General features: G+C 48.9%; 3 protein-coding genes across 3 annotated transcripts; all 3 read right to left on the bottom strand.

Moving 5' to 3' along the window:
• Positions 1 to 425: 425 nt before the first annotated feature.
• Positions 426 to 1,543, bottom strand: FPOAC1_003963 (uncharacterized protein; the record flags this gene model as incomplete). Its single annotated transcript, XM_044848518.1, has 2 exons — positions 426 to 1,140; positions 1,197 to 1,543. The coding sequence occupies 2 exons, from the start codon at positions 1,541 to 1,543 to the stop codon at positions 426 to 428; spliced, it is 1,062 nt and encodes a 353-aa protein (XP_044707227.1).
• Positions 1,544 to 2,629: 1,086 nt separating this feature from the next.
• FPOAC1_003962 (uncharacterized protein) lies at positions 2,630 to 2,971 on the bottom strand (the record flags this gene model as incomplete). Its single annotated transcript, XM_044848517.1, has 1 exon — positions 2,630 to 2,971. The coding sequence occupies one exon, from the start codon at positions 2,969 to 2,971 to the stop codon at positions 2,630 to 2,632; it is 342 nt and encodes a 113-aa protein (XP_044707226.1).
• Positions 2,972 to 7,706: 4,735 nt separating this feature from the next.
• FPOAC1_003961 (uncharacterized protein) lies at positions 7,707 to 9,623 on the bottom strand (the record flags this gene model as incomplete). The annotated part of the gene is made up of 3 exons (XM_044848516.1): positions 7,707 to 8,810; positions 8,864 to 9,004; positions 9,069 to 9,623. The coding sequence occupies 3 exons, from the start codon at positions 9,621 to 9,623 to the stop codon at positions 7,707 to 7,709; spliced, it is 1,800 nt and encodes a 599-aa protein (XP_044707225.1).
• Between the last annotated feature and the right edge of the window lie 2,350 nt (positions 9,624 to 11,973).

Here is an 11,973-nt window from a genome sequence, read left to right as displayed (position 1 = left end):
CGCAGTGGATATTTCTCACCGTCATAAATCGTTTATTCGTTCGTTTAACCGTTTGCAATATTTTTGAACCGTTCAAACGATTGAGGAAATATTTGACCGTTTAAACGGTTTGCCCATGTATGTAGCAGGGTCTAGCGTTCTGGGAGCAATTAGTGCAGCAGAAGTAGTTGCAGAAGTTTAAGATTATTGTAGTTAAATAGTAACCCAAATTGATGGGTGCAGATTCTAGCTATGTTTCTTCAGCATGTGAAAGAAAAATAGTTTTCTGTATTTTGTTACATTTTTCTAACCTATCAATACGAAGATCTGGCATAGTATCAAGCTTTAGACGCAATTATACAATAATATATAGATATCCGAATCTGAGCATGGTGTTCTGCTTGAATAAACACCGAATCCCCCGCTCTCCGCTTGTTCTCAGTCTACTAAAAGCCTCTGCCGAATCCATGGAATAACCTAGGATTAGGAGGAGACGGAGGCTCATTCATGTACATCAAGATGTCGAAAGCCAGTTCATGCACCTCCCGCAGAAAGTCCTTGACGTGGTCCTCACCCAGAAGCTCCCTATGCTCATAGAACGTCTTCACGATAGCTCTACGCATTTCCAGGACGGTGGATGGGGTAGCAGTATATGCTTCCCGTGCCGCATCCAACAGACAATTAGATCTCCATTGCAACCGAGCTACTTCCTGGAACTTCTCTATAGACAAGTCCCTGAGACGGGGGATGTCGTATATATGGGCAAGCGTAAATACCTTAGAGTGAAGGATCAATAGCGGACCCTTAGGGGTAGTTGCATCGTCTGCGCCCGATGAAGCGTCGGTTTCATTCTCCTGTGGCCCATCCTGGTCGAGGATATGTTTAGACATAAGAGACCTGGGATTATAGTCCCATAGATAGAAGAATTGCACCATGCAATCTACTACCTGAGGATCAGCGTCTCCAAAGTCGAATGAAGCCTTGGTTATGCCGTTTCCAAATTCAGTCGGTTCGGGTCCCGTCAGGTCAGATTTGGCGGCGTTGAATTCACAAGACTTTCTTATTACGGATGACAGGGGGCACACAATGACGCGGTGTGCTTCGTATAGTTTGTCGGTTGATATGAGCTCGATATCTGAATACTCGCCAGTATCAAAGATCCTAACGAAATAGTTAGAAGCATATCCTTATTAAAAATGCCAGTCCTATGAACCTACTCGCGTCTCCATGCTTTCTGTTCTTCCATAATAGAGAGATTTCGGTCAGGCACAGAGACCGGTTCAGTTGCCTGCTCAGTTTGTTTCTGCACTGCAGGCGATAGAAAGAGCTCTGGGTAGGCAGACCGGGCTGTGTCTCTCGATTCAAATATGCCTTGTTTGAGTAGGTGTCGCAGGATCTTAATGAGGTCGTTCTCAGAGAAGTAGGAAACAGTCAGTCGATGACGTTGAACGACCGCTTTGATCGCTTTAGACTTGCGAAGGGCAGCGTTCCCTGGTTTACAAAAGATCTGCCTGCGCCGTGAAGAGGAGTATACGGTTATACACTCAGCTCTAGAGTACTGCATATGGTAAACGGGGCTACAGCAGTTGCGTTGCGCGATACTCCGCGGGTCGGTATATTAGCATGAGCTGACTTGACGGACGAGTCAATGATCGGTAGGTGCGCTGTTTGCTTGATGCTAAAGGTATGAAGGTGATTGGATAACGCGCAAATTGTGTTGGCCTGCAGAGCCTGATTCAAGAGTTAGGCGCCCAGGCATCAATGCAGCATGCCTCACGGCCAGGGTCCCTGAACAGGCTTCAGGCTGTGACAGTACGTACAGACTGATGTCTCTCAAACCCCGCATCATGGCGACTAATACAGACATAACTTACTCCTCTATCTAATTTCTTTCCGAATAGCATTAAAATCCTCTCCATCTGAACAAGTTAGTAACCTATCCTATCCTAGCTGCGAGGCAAATTCAGATCTAAATTGAATAGAAAACAACGTGCTTGACAAGCGAGTTGACCAGACAAGCGAGTTGACCAAAAATCCCTCAACTTTCATCATTACCCGTTGGCTCATGTGGGCCCGAAGGGCCCAGGCGAGCCAACCTAGCAAGCTATCTAGGTTGGGCATAAATTCGTGAGACATCGGAAGGGCCCGCTTTTTGGTGCGATTTTCAGCTTTTTGGGTATTCCGTGCATCACAAGGCGTCCAAAAATGTAAGTTGAAGGCGAAATCAGTAGTTTGAAGCTGCTCGTGATGATAGATTGACTATTGAATATCTGAAGGCCGGGGAAGTGACTGTTTGAGCACCCAGGCTATGCTGCTTTGCAGGACAATTCCCCATACAAATTATAGTATATCTGCGTCTTCTGTGGCCCTGTAACTGGATTCTGCAACTATTATTTCCTCCCTGATGAGATCTCGAAGTGAATCGTGAAGTTGAGTGTGGTGTTGAAAGGGGCAGGGTGTAGAGAGACCGGGCCAAGGAGAGGGCAACTGTCAGATATTCAGGTGAATTATTGTTGTTGCTCCTGCTACTTGAGGTGTAAAGCAAGCTCTAGGTATATGTCTTTTCTGTGCTATGTGGAATCAACTAGAAGCTGCTTGCTAAGCCTGTGGCAATAGGTGGCAACTGTCATCTTCGATGACAATAGCCTTTTCAAGCTACTTCCATGAGCTTCCTTTTGACACTATTCAACAACAACGGTGACTCGTGATTAGGAAGGCAGGGCGGCGATGAGGGCATCTCCACGTCGTTAAGGCATGACAAATCGAGAAGTGGGAGTATTTCTTCTTCTTCTTCTTTATCGCTTTCTTTGCTGGCGAGCGGATGCGTAAGTTGGAAAATAACACTATCGTCACTTCCGGGGAGGGCTGACCAATCTACCGCGTTAAGCGGCTTCCCTGCGAAATTGGCATTGCAAATAGATTCTCTAACTTCCTGCGGTAATTGTGTATCTATCATAAAGCCGTCAGTCTTCTCATTCAGTAACTCGGTCATTTTGGATCGCTGAGTATCCATAGAAAGGTAATCTTTATCCTTCCCGGTGTATTAAAGCCATTTCTTGAACTGTAGCTTCTTTAGAACGCCGTTCACGATGACTTCCTTGTTATCCCGCCACTCTGATTTGAAGCGCTCGATTTCTCGGATCGCGATACTGCGTGCGGTACAGAGTTGAGATTTCCCCTCTTTGGCGCAAGTCTCTGCAATAAAGGATTCTTGTTGATCACGTATTTCTTGCAGACTCACGTTGTGAATATAATCCCCTATAGGCTTTGCTTTCTTCCCTCGCTTTCTTTTATTGTATTACTTCTCAATACGACTTCGCCGATCGTCAGCATATCTCTTAATCGTATCCTCTAGCAGCATAGCTTCATTAATGATGTTGCAGATATTCTTGAGACCAGCGCGAGTGGGAGAACTGAGGATATCGTGATATCTCTCTCCAGCGTGTTTGGCGGTATCCAGACTTGCGTATTGTGATATGCTAAAGTGATATCACACTGTGCTAAAGTGATAAAGTGATATATATCACCGTGAATATATATCACACTTTTTTTCAGCTAAATGTTATCACGATAGCTAAAATGCTATCGGCCGTGTGGCATGCTTATCCGATAAGATTAGATAATCTTATCTACTTTTGTTGGATCTACTCTAATTAGCTTGCAACACCCCTATTGGCTTGTGTCATCGTGGAAGTTTTTACAAGTCGGGCCTACCCTATATCTCAGTGCTTGAAAGATACCAGAGTGCTCACGTATTCCCCCACACTTGCGCAAGTACCCTCTAAACAATATTAGTCGCATTTCATGGTCACAAAGATTCGCTTTTCAACCTCCCCCACGCTGGACATAGTCCTTATGGGAATTGGGAAGTGGTCTTATTTAATAAATTACCGTTGAAATTTAGAAAGCAGTCGTTTATGGGCTGCGGGGAAATATGATTGCTGCAGTTGCATGATACCTATCCTGATGTGTAAGTCTCGGCGGTATAGATGTATACACTAACACATCTTAGCACATCCACATAGCCTGGGCATTGAAGACAGCGAATCAAGCTCGATCGCGTCAGGTAGCGTCAGGGGTCGGTTGACGCGTTCAAGAAATGAGAGTTTCAGCGAACCGCGCCACTCGTTCGACCGAATCGACCGATTTCGATCGAACGTTTGGGCCCGTTCGATTCGATAGCGAATAAAGTTCGATTCGATACAGACTTGGCATCGAATTAGTCTATCAATTCAATTCCCGTTCGTAAGATATCCATCCCTGGTATTGGATTACATACAGGGTTGAAAGCCACTCCACCCAATCCACGTAGTGGATCCACTCGTGGATTCCACTGTCCACTCCACTGGCAAAATCCCAGTGGATTGGCTAATCCACCGAATCCACTCGGCGATGTCGTGGATGGATTGGGTGGATTTGGGTGGATTAGAAGTGGGGTAGTTAAGGGCGCCCATGTATTTGGCAGAATGCCTCTAACAGAGGCTGATGTGCCCCATAATTTTTGCAATATTGCTACCCTATGTCAAAAACACCATAAAACTTCTGAACAGCGCAATTTTAGAATACATATAATATAGGAAACACTATTCGAATGTCCCATGCTTTCTCATTGGGATGACGTAAGTCTTGATGAATATACTTAAGATTTGCCCCGTGAGTGCATATCATCATGAGGGCCATTAATAGGCGTATATTTTCCTCAGCAACATATCCAGCAAATATCAAGCTCGACTGTCCATACTTTGGATTTATAATACAACATTATACCATTAAATAATTGCCGGCAAGCTGATTGAAAAACGCGTCCAGATCCCTCAATATCTCAATACTGCGCGAAAAATTGCAAGCGATACTAATCGCGTTAAGCTCGTGATGTGAAGGATGTTAGAGACTTATCTAATACCCGACCCCAATATGGCACTCGCTACGTGCTCGTCCACCTCAAATTAGCTCGAAAGGTAAGTATCTGAAACATCCGCAGGATAAGGGAATATTGTGCCAACTGGTCGCGTTGGACGCGTCATTCGCGCTGACCTGACGACCTGTTGTTGACCCATCACCTGCACCATGTTTTGCGATTTCGACATGACAAAGAGATTATTTTACCATGACCTCGCCTGATTCCTGCTTCGACATTTCCGACAGCGGCTTCGGGTCCGCTGCCGAATCAACACCCTGCCCGACGCTGTATCCTACCCGTCCAACCTCGACCCCTGTCTCGACTCTGAGGAACTCTTCCGCAAGCGATGAACAATACGAGCGTACGCTCTGGAGGCATTTCCCAGGCTGGGCGTTCTCTGAGCGAGCCAGGGAGACGCGTTGCTGGGCCTGGCAATTTGGATATGACATCCAAAAGGAAGACGCCCGCAGATGGATATGCCGAGCGTGCATTCGCAAGAATAATCCACATCCACGACATTTCGAAGCTGATGGTATTCATAACGCGTACAATCATCTGTTCAACGACCACGGGATCCGCGCTCCGCCTGGAATGACCCAAGGAACTGCTGAAAAGAAGGCGAATTCTAAGGGCAGAAAGCCCCCGGGGCAGCGGACTCTCGCTGAATCCATGAAGCTCGATCTACACGACCCCCGAGAACAAGCGATTGCAAATGACTTCATCAAACGCTTCGACAAGGAACACTTCCGGAGGCTTCTGATCGATTGGATCGTGGCCAAGAATCACTCCTTTTCAATTGCCGAGGAGGCAGAACTCCATGCTATCTTCGATTACTTGAACCCGTCAGTTTCGGCACGTAAATCCAATATTACCCACACAACTGTTCGAGAAAAGATCGTCGCCGCATTCGAACAACATAAGCAGAAGGTGATAGAGGTCTTGGGCAAGGCGCCTGGACTTATCCACATCTCCTTCGACGGCTGGCGGTCTGGAAACCGATACGCCCTATATGGTATCTGTTGCTTTTTTAGGGACGAAAACAATAAGCCTTGCAAGATTACGCTTGGGCTCCCCGAAGTTAGCGCCAGGCACACTGGGCCTAATATCGCCGCAGAAATCCTCGACGTAATTGAATCGTATCAGATCCAAGACAAGATTGGCTATTTCACGCTCGACAACGCGAAAAACAATGATACCGCCATGGAGATTATTGGTGGAGAGCTCGGCTTCGTTGGGGCCCGCAGGCGAGGACGCTGTTTTGGGCATACCTTGAACCTCTCCGCCAAAGCCATTCTATTTGGGCACGATGCTGACGCTTTTGAGCGGCGGATATCAGGGGCAGAGCCTCTTACCGAAGCAGAACATTTGATTTGGCGCAAGAAGGGGCCAGCAGGCAAACTGCACAACCTTGTGGTAGCTATCCACAGATCTGACTTGTTGACTGGCATGCTTCGCAACATTCAACAAGAAGCCTTCAACAAGTCATCTGACCCAAAACTCAACGCCAGGAAGCCGTTGGATGTTATTTTGGACAACGATACGAGATGGCTGTCACAGTTATACATGATACGACGAGCTCTACTGCTTCGCGACTATATCGAACGACTCATTGCCCACCATCGAATTGACTCCGAACAGCAGAACAAGGCCAAGAGGGGCGGTCCTAAGAAGTCACTCGCATTGCCCTTTATTTGCCAGCCAGAGAACCAGCTATCCGACAAGGACTGGGAGGTGGTCGAAATATTTGCGCAAATACTTAGTTACTACGAAGCCACAATCAAAATGCTAGAAGGCGACGGCCAGATCCGCAAGCGGAAGCGTGGGTGGACTGGGTCATATGGCAATATTTGGGACGTTATTCAAGGCTTTGAATTTCTTCTCGAGCAACTTGAACGTTTTAAGGACATCGCGAAGGACTTCCCTGATACTGAACACTTCAGGATCAACATCAATTTGGGCTGGCAGAAGTTGAATGAGTACTATGAGATATTGAGCGAGACGCCCATCTACTACACTGGCCTGGCGCTCCATCCAGCATACCGATGGAAATGGTTTGAACGCAACTGGACTGATCGCCCTGAGTGGATTGACGAGGCGAAAAACATGGTTCACGATGTCTGGCGTTTTGAGTATCGGGAGGCCACGTTGCCTGGACAGGAGCCGTCAGCCGTTGAGCCAGTTCCCAAGCAGCGGAAGACTTCGGACAATCCGTTTCAGGAATACCTTAAACGAAACCGCTACACAGCGCCAGAAGCAGGTCATGATGGCCTCACGCCAGGCGAAGACGAATACCTGCATTGGATTACGCACTGCGAAAGTGGTGATGGCTCCATCAACGATCCTCTCGCTTACTGGCACGAGAAGCGATTCAAGTATCCAAACTTATCGCGAATGGCGCTTGATTTTCTCACGATACAACCAATGTCTGCTGAGTGTGAGCGTCTTTTCTCAGCAGCAGGTCGGATGGTGAACCCTCTCCGCCACCAACTTGAAGCCCAGATTATCGGGATGTGCCAGGTATTGCGTTCATGGCTGAGGGCGGGTATTATTCATGAATTAGATCCCTTCTTTATCTCAGTAGACGAAGAAAAAGTCAACCTCGAATTAGCTCAGATGTCGGATCAACAGCTTGAAGGATGGGCAACAAAGTGGCTCACTCAGGTGGTGGGCGTTCAAGACGAGATGGGGCCCGTTAGGGATAAGGTCCCACTCGGAAGTTGGAATAAGGGACTACGTGGGCAATGGCTTCGGGAATAGCGTCACCATCATGGCATTAAGAATAGAGGCAGTTGCCAATCCACCCAATCCACCCAATCCACGATAGCTTCTAGTGGATCCACGATACTGAGATATTCAGTGGATTATGATCTACCCACTCCACTCGAGCTGCTAGTGGATTGAGTGGAGTGGCTTTCAACCCTGCGTATTTCTTAAGACCTGCCAGTCGATTCACCTTGTGTCCGATGTAGGTATTGACAGCCTTGGAGATTGAGTCCTTGTTCAACTCAAGGCGCAGCCTGACTTTCTGCTCCAAATTGTCCAGTTTCTCCTCAATGTCCGGCCAGTTACGGCTAGAGACGATCCACTTGACGCGGGAAGGTTTAGTGATGAAGTCGAGAAGCTGATGGCGATTTGTCTTGCATTCATCGAGGGCATCAACAATCAGGATCGCACCATCCACGCCCGGGTCATTAAGCATGGCCGTGAGGATCTTAGATAAGGCTTCCCAGGCATTCCCATCCTCAAAAAGCTGCTTACCCGCATGGTCGTGCTTCTCCCGAACATGCGAGATGAGCGACGGCTGTTGGTCGACGAGAAGGTAGATCAGGCCACGCAGCACGGCCGTCGCATTGCTCAGTCGTGTCTCGGTGGCCTGGCAGAAGAAGTAGGACAGGTGTTTGCCGGGTTCCTTCTCCAGTTCGTCGATGATGCCGCACAGCAGCATCGTCTTGCCCTTGCCAGGATCGCCTTTGATCCAGAGCAGCTGGCTTTGTGGATCGTCACGCCATCGCCGAAATTCGTCATTATCAAGAATCCAGCGGTACGAGTCCCTGAGCAGGCCGCCCTTTGTAGCTTCGATGCGCGTCTTGTCGTCGCGAGGGTCGGTCTCGCGCAGGTCTTTCAGACATTGCTTCGCCTCGTCGTCTTGGTGTCTCTTCTCTTGATGTTGCGTTTGCGCTTCAATGGCCAAATGTACGCCTTTGATGGCCGCATGAATGTCTTGGAGCTTCATCTCTATAGCGCTAGCGGTTTTGGCGATTTTCTGCAGTCGTATCTTGCTCTCTTCTGTGTTGTATTGTTCCATGTCTCTTTGCACGGCATCCTCTGCTTCCTTGATCTCGCTGAACTGGCCAGCCCAGTCATCGAGTTTGAGCATATCCCTTCCGATGACGACAGCCGAGTTCCGGTAGTAAATGCAGACGCTCTTCATCTGATAGGAAAGAAGTTTCTCGTAGAGCTGCACGACGTGCTCTCTAGTTGGACTCGCAGTCCCACGGAAGATTGCTCGGCCTTGTTCTCGTCGAGAAGTAGAGACACTAAGTTCCAGTACCACTCTATTCTTGACAGGACGTAGGCGATGCCTTTGCGGTTTGCGCGTGCCTCGGTGACGGGGTTCGAAAGGATCTATCAACTGTCAGCAAGGGATCATCGACCGTTCTGCGTTCGGTTGGGAAAGCAATTCACACACCTCTAATCCAAGGCAGACGCCGACCCAGGCAACGGCGGCTTCTGGTGCGGCCTTTACCGCGCTGTCCATTATTCCCCTCACCGCTTGTATTGCTTGCAAGCCTTCGTCAATGCCTTGCTTGATGGACGCTTGCTTCTGCGTCCGGCCCAGCCCTGCCTGGATCAACTGCTGCATTTGGCGGCATCTTGGGCCCCAAGCGCTTGCTATTCCATTGTCAGTCGGTTCGGAGGCAACGGAGCTAGGGCCGTCCTCGTGCAGTTTAGAACCCAAGATCTTCTCGTACGCCCCGACTAGTTTGGGCTCGCTCGCTTTGAGCCCATCGTAGGCCTTATTCCAAAGCCGCTCTTGTAGACTCGTCAGCGAGGAGGTGTCGGAATCCGTCGAGATATGCGGAGAGGGCGTTGGCTGAGATGTCGGTCGAGCAGCTAGTTGGGATGAAGGTCGAGATGGTGTTGGCGAAAGTGTTTGTGGCGAAGGAGTCGAGGATTCCCGGTGAGAGGCCTGCAACCACTTCCTGCCCTTGGATTTCACTTTCCCAAACAATGCAGGCGCCATCTTCACCGAAGGGCCGCCTTGTCCTTGTTGTGCGATATGATGGTATCAGCGAGATGACTTCTCCGATCGATGAGTCGGGACGGCGACGAGATGGGACAGCGCAGCATCCTTGAGGGATTTGTGTGTGGGGAGGCCTCAGCACCTGAAAAGAACCCCTGTAGCTAGGCGCAGGTTGTGAGGCCAATAGGGCTGTTGAGCGATGGAGTATGCAGCTGCACCAGTTCAATCGCAGGGCTGTGCTGGGTTGGGAGTGGAAAGTGCAAAGCCAAGCAGGTGAAGAGAGGCAAGAACAGGCGGGCATGATTTGATTCGGCGCTGGCCTCTGACACCAGAGTTAAAGATACTTCTTGAAGATGAGCGAACCTAGGCACAGTGTCGTGAGTTTGGCGGATAAGTCGATAATGGCGATGCCACTTTCCTGCCGCATGGGCCGGTGGTAAAAGACGATATTTTGACGAGCAAAGAAAGCTGGTTCGAAGGTGGGTGTGAAGGGGGGAGAGAGGGGTCCGTCAACAGGTACCACGATGGATGCCTAACGAAGCTGTGGCGTGGCGGAGTCGCGCTTGGCCTCCTGCCAAGAACACAAACGCGCTTTGTGCATCTCGTAATGATTGGTCCATCAAAGCCCTTGTATCCCCATAAAACATGAGACGGCGTCTTTTGCTCCCACAACCGTTGTGATTGGGTACACTTCCTTCATTGTTATGAGCGCGATCTTGATGATGCGCTGTCATCTCTGAGTTTCTGATCTCTGACGCTCGCATGCACTCCTGCATGGAAGCGATGTGATTTCCGAGCGCAAGAGCACGATAAGAGCCGGAGGAGAGCGGCTGCCGTAATGGACGAACGCGTAATGATATTGGCCAAGAGAAAAAGTTCACTAAGCGAAAGGTGCCAACCAAATGTGGATCTCGGACGATGTGCGATGGCGTATTGTCGACCACCTAAGCCCCACCGCTTATGCATTTGTGGATCTCCTTACACTTGGTGAGCCAACTCCTGCCTCACTCTTCATCACTGAGTCAACACTTCATGGGCTCATTATTCTGAGTAATAAAGTTTTGTAGCGCATATAACCTCACGTTTGATCAATACTTTGACCTATTTCTACATACCAAAGTCTCTAGAGCGCTTCAGTATATAGGCTATGCAGCCAATGCAAACCATCATGGAGCCGACTCTTCTCGCGCTCAACAATTCAGTATCATTCGAGCAGGGCCACTCACCTAAATCTGTAAGGATATGATTTGAAGAGAGGTATCGATTCTTGCGTTATTCGAGTTCTATCGCAATGAAGTCTAGTAGGGGAGATCTTGCTAACGTGCACGGTTGGGAAATTGCAATCAGAATGAAGAATAAGTGGGGGCATGATAATCTTGCCCGAATGTAGCAGAACCGGCGGCTAATAGGCGGACGGGTGCCCGTCCTTCTAAAATTGGACGGGTCCCGTCCCAGTTTCCATATATGGTATAGTTTGCTCCGCTATCGGACCGCCAGCATCGTCACCCTTACACTTGCAAGATCCAGTTCCAGATTCAACGCGGCTGAGATACGATGATCCACGAGCAATCCACCAGGGATACGTCACGTCAAGAGATGATTGGTAACCGCCAGTATAGGAAAGCAATGGGCCTGCCTTTAGCATATCCAAAAGCAATCTACAGCTGGTGTCTTGATTATAAGCAGATGGGGAGGTGCTGTGCAACCCCAACGAGCCTAAGAGAATGTACCAAAGAAGAGATGGTGGCTTATTCAGACTAGGACAAAGCAGAGCCTGATCGCATCGAAGCACAAGTAGCTCGAGTGACCGAGAACGGGCGACTGTTCACAAGCAGAAGAGGCATCGGTGAGCTTTGGGAAATAGCCTAGCAAGACATCGATGAACAAGAAGCCTTGTACTCGGCCATCGAAGAGGAAAAAAAGTTGTATTGTGGTACAGCTCTAGCTCTAGTAGAGTTTGGAGTAAATTTGGAACTCAGATATGTCGTGGCTATTCACCTCAAGCCAATGATTTGTTGGAATAGCTGGTAAATGGGACTCGTCAAACTACTTGAGGCAGTGGAACAAGGCGTGAGGTAATCCGATAGCGGAAAAAATTATACCAAAAATGGAAACTGGGACGGGACCCGTCCGCCTATTAGCCGCCAGCAGAACCTCGCTACATGCACGGGCCAAATTCTGAGTAATTTGGCACAGCGAGCCTTTGTTACAGTAGTAGTAGTACGCTGTGAAGTCCTCCCGAGAGACGAGCAAAACGCATACATGGCCGAGCTGGAAGCGATAGCAATGGTCCTGAGGTGCATGCCCGATGGGCTCCGACACCGAGAGGTGATCATTGCAACAAGAAACC

Source organism: Fusarium poae, chromosome 2 (genome assembly GCF_019609905.1).
Source record: "Fusarium poae strain DAOMC 252244 chromosome 2, whole genome shotgun sequence".
Classification (NCBI taxonomy): domain Eukaryota; kingdom Fungi; phylum Ascomycota; class Sordariomycetes; order Hypocreales; family Nectriaceae; genus Fusarium; species Fusarium poae.
Note: the sequence above shows the minus strand (reverse complement) of the source record. Positions and strands in the feature narration are given on the sequence as shown.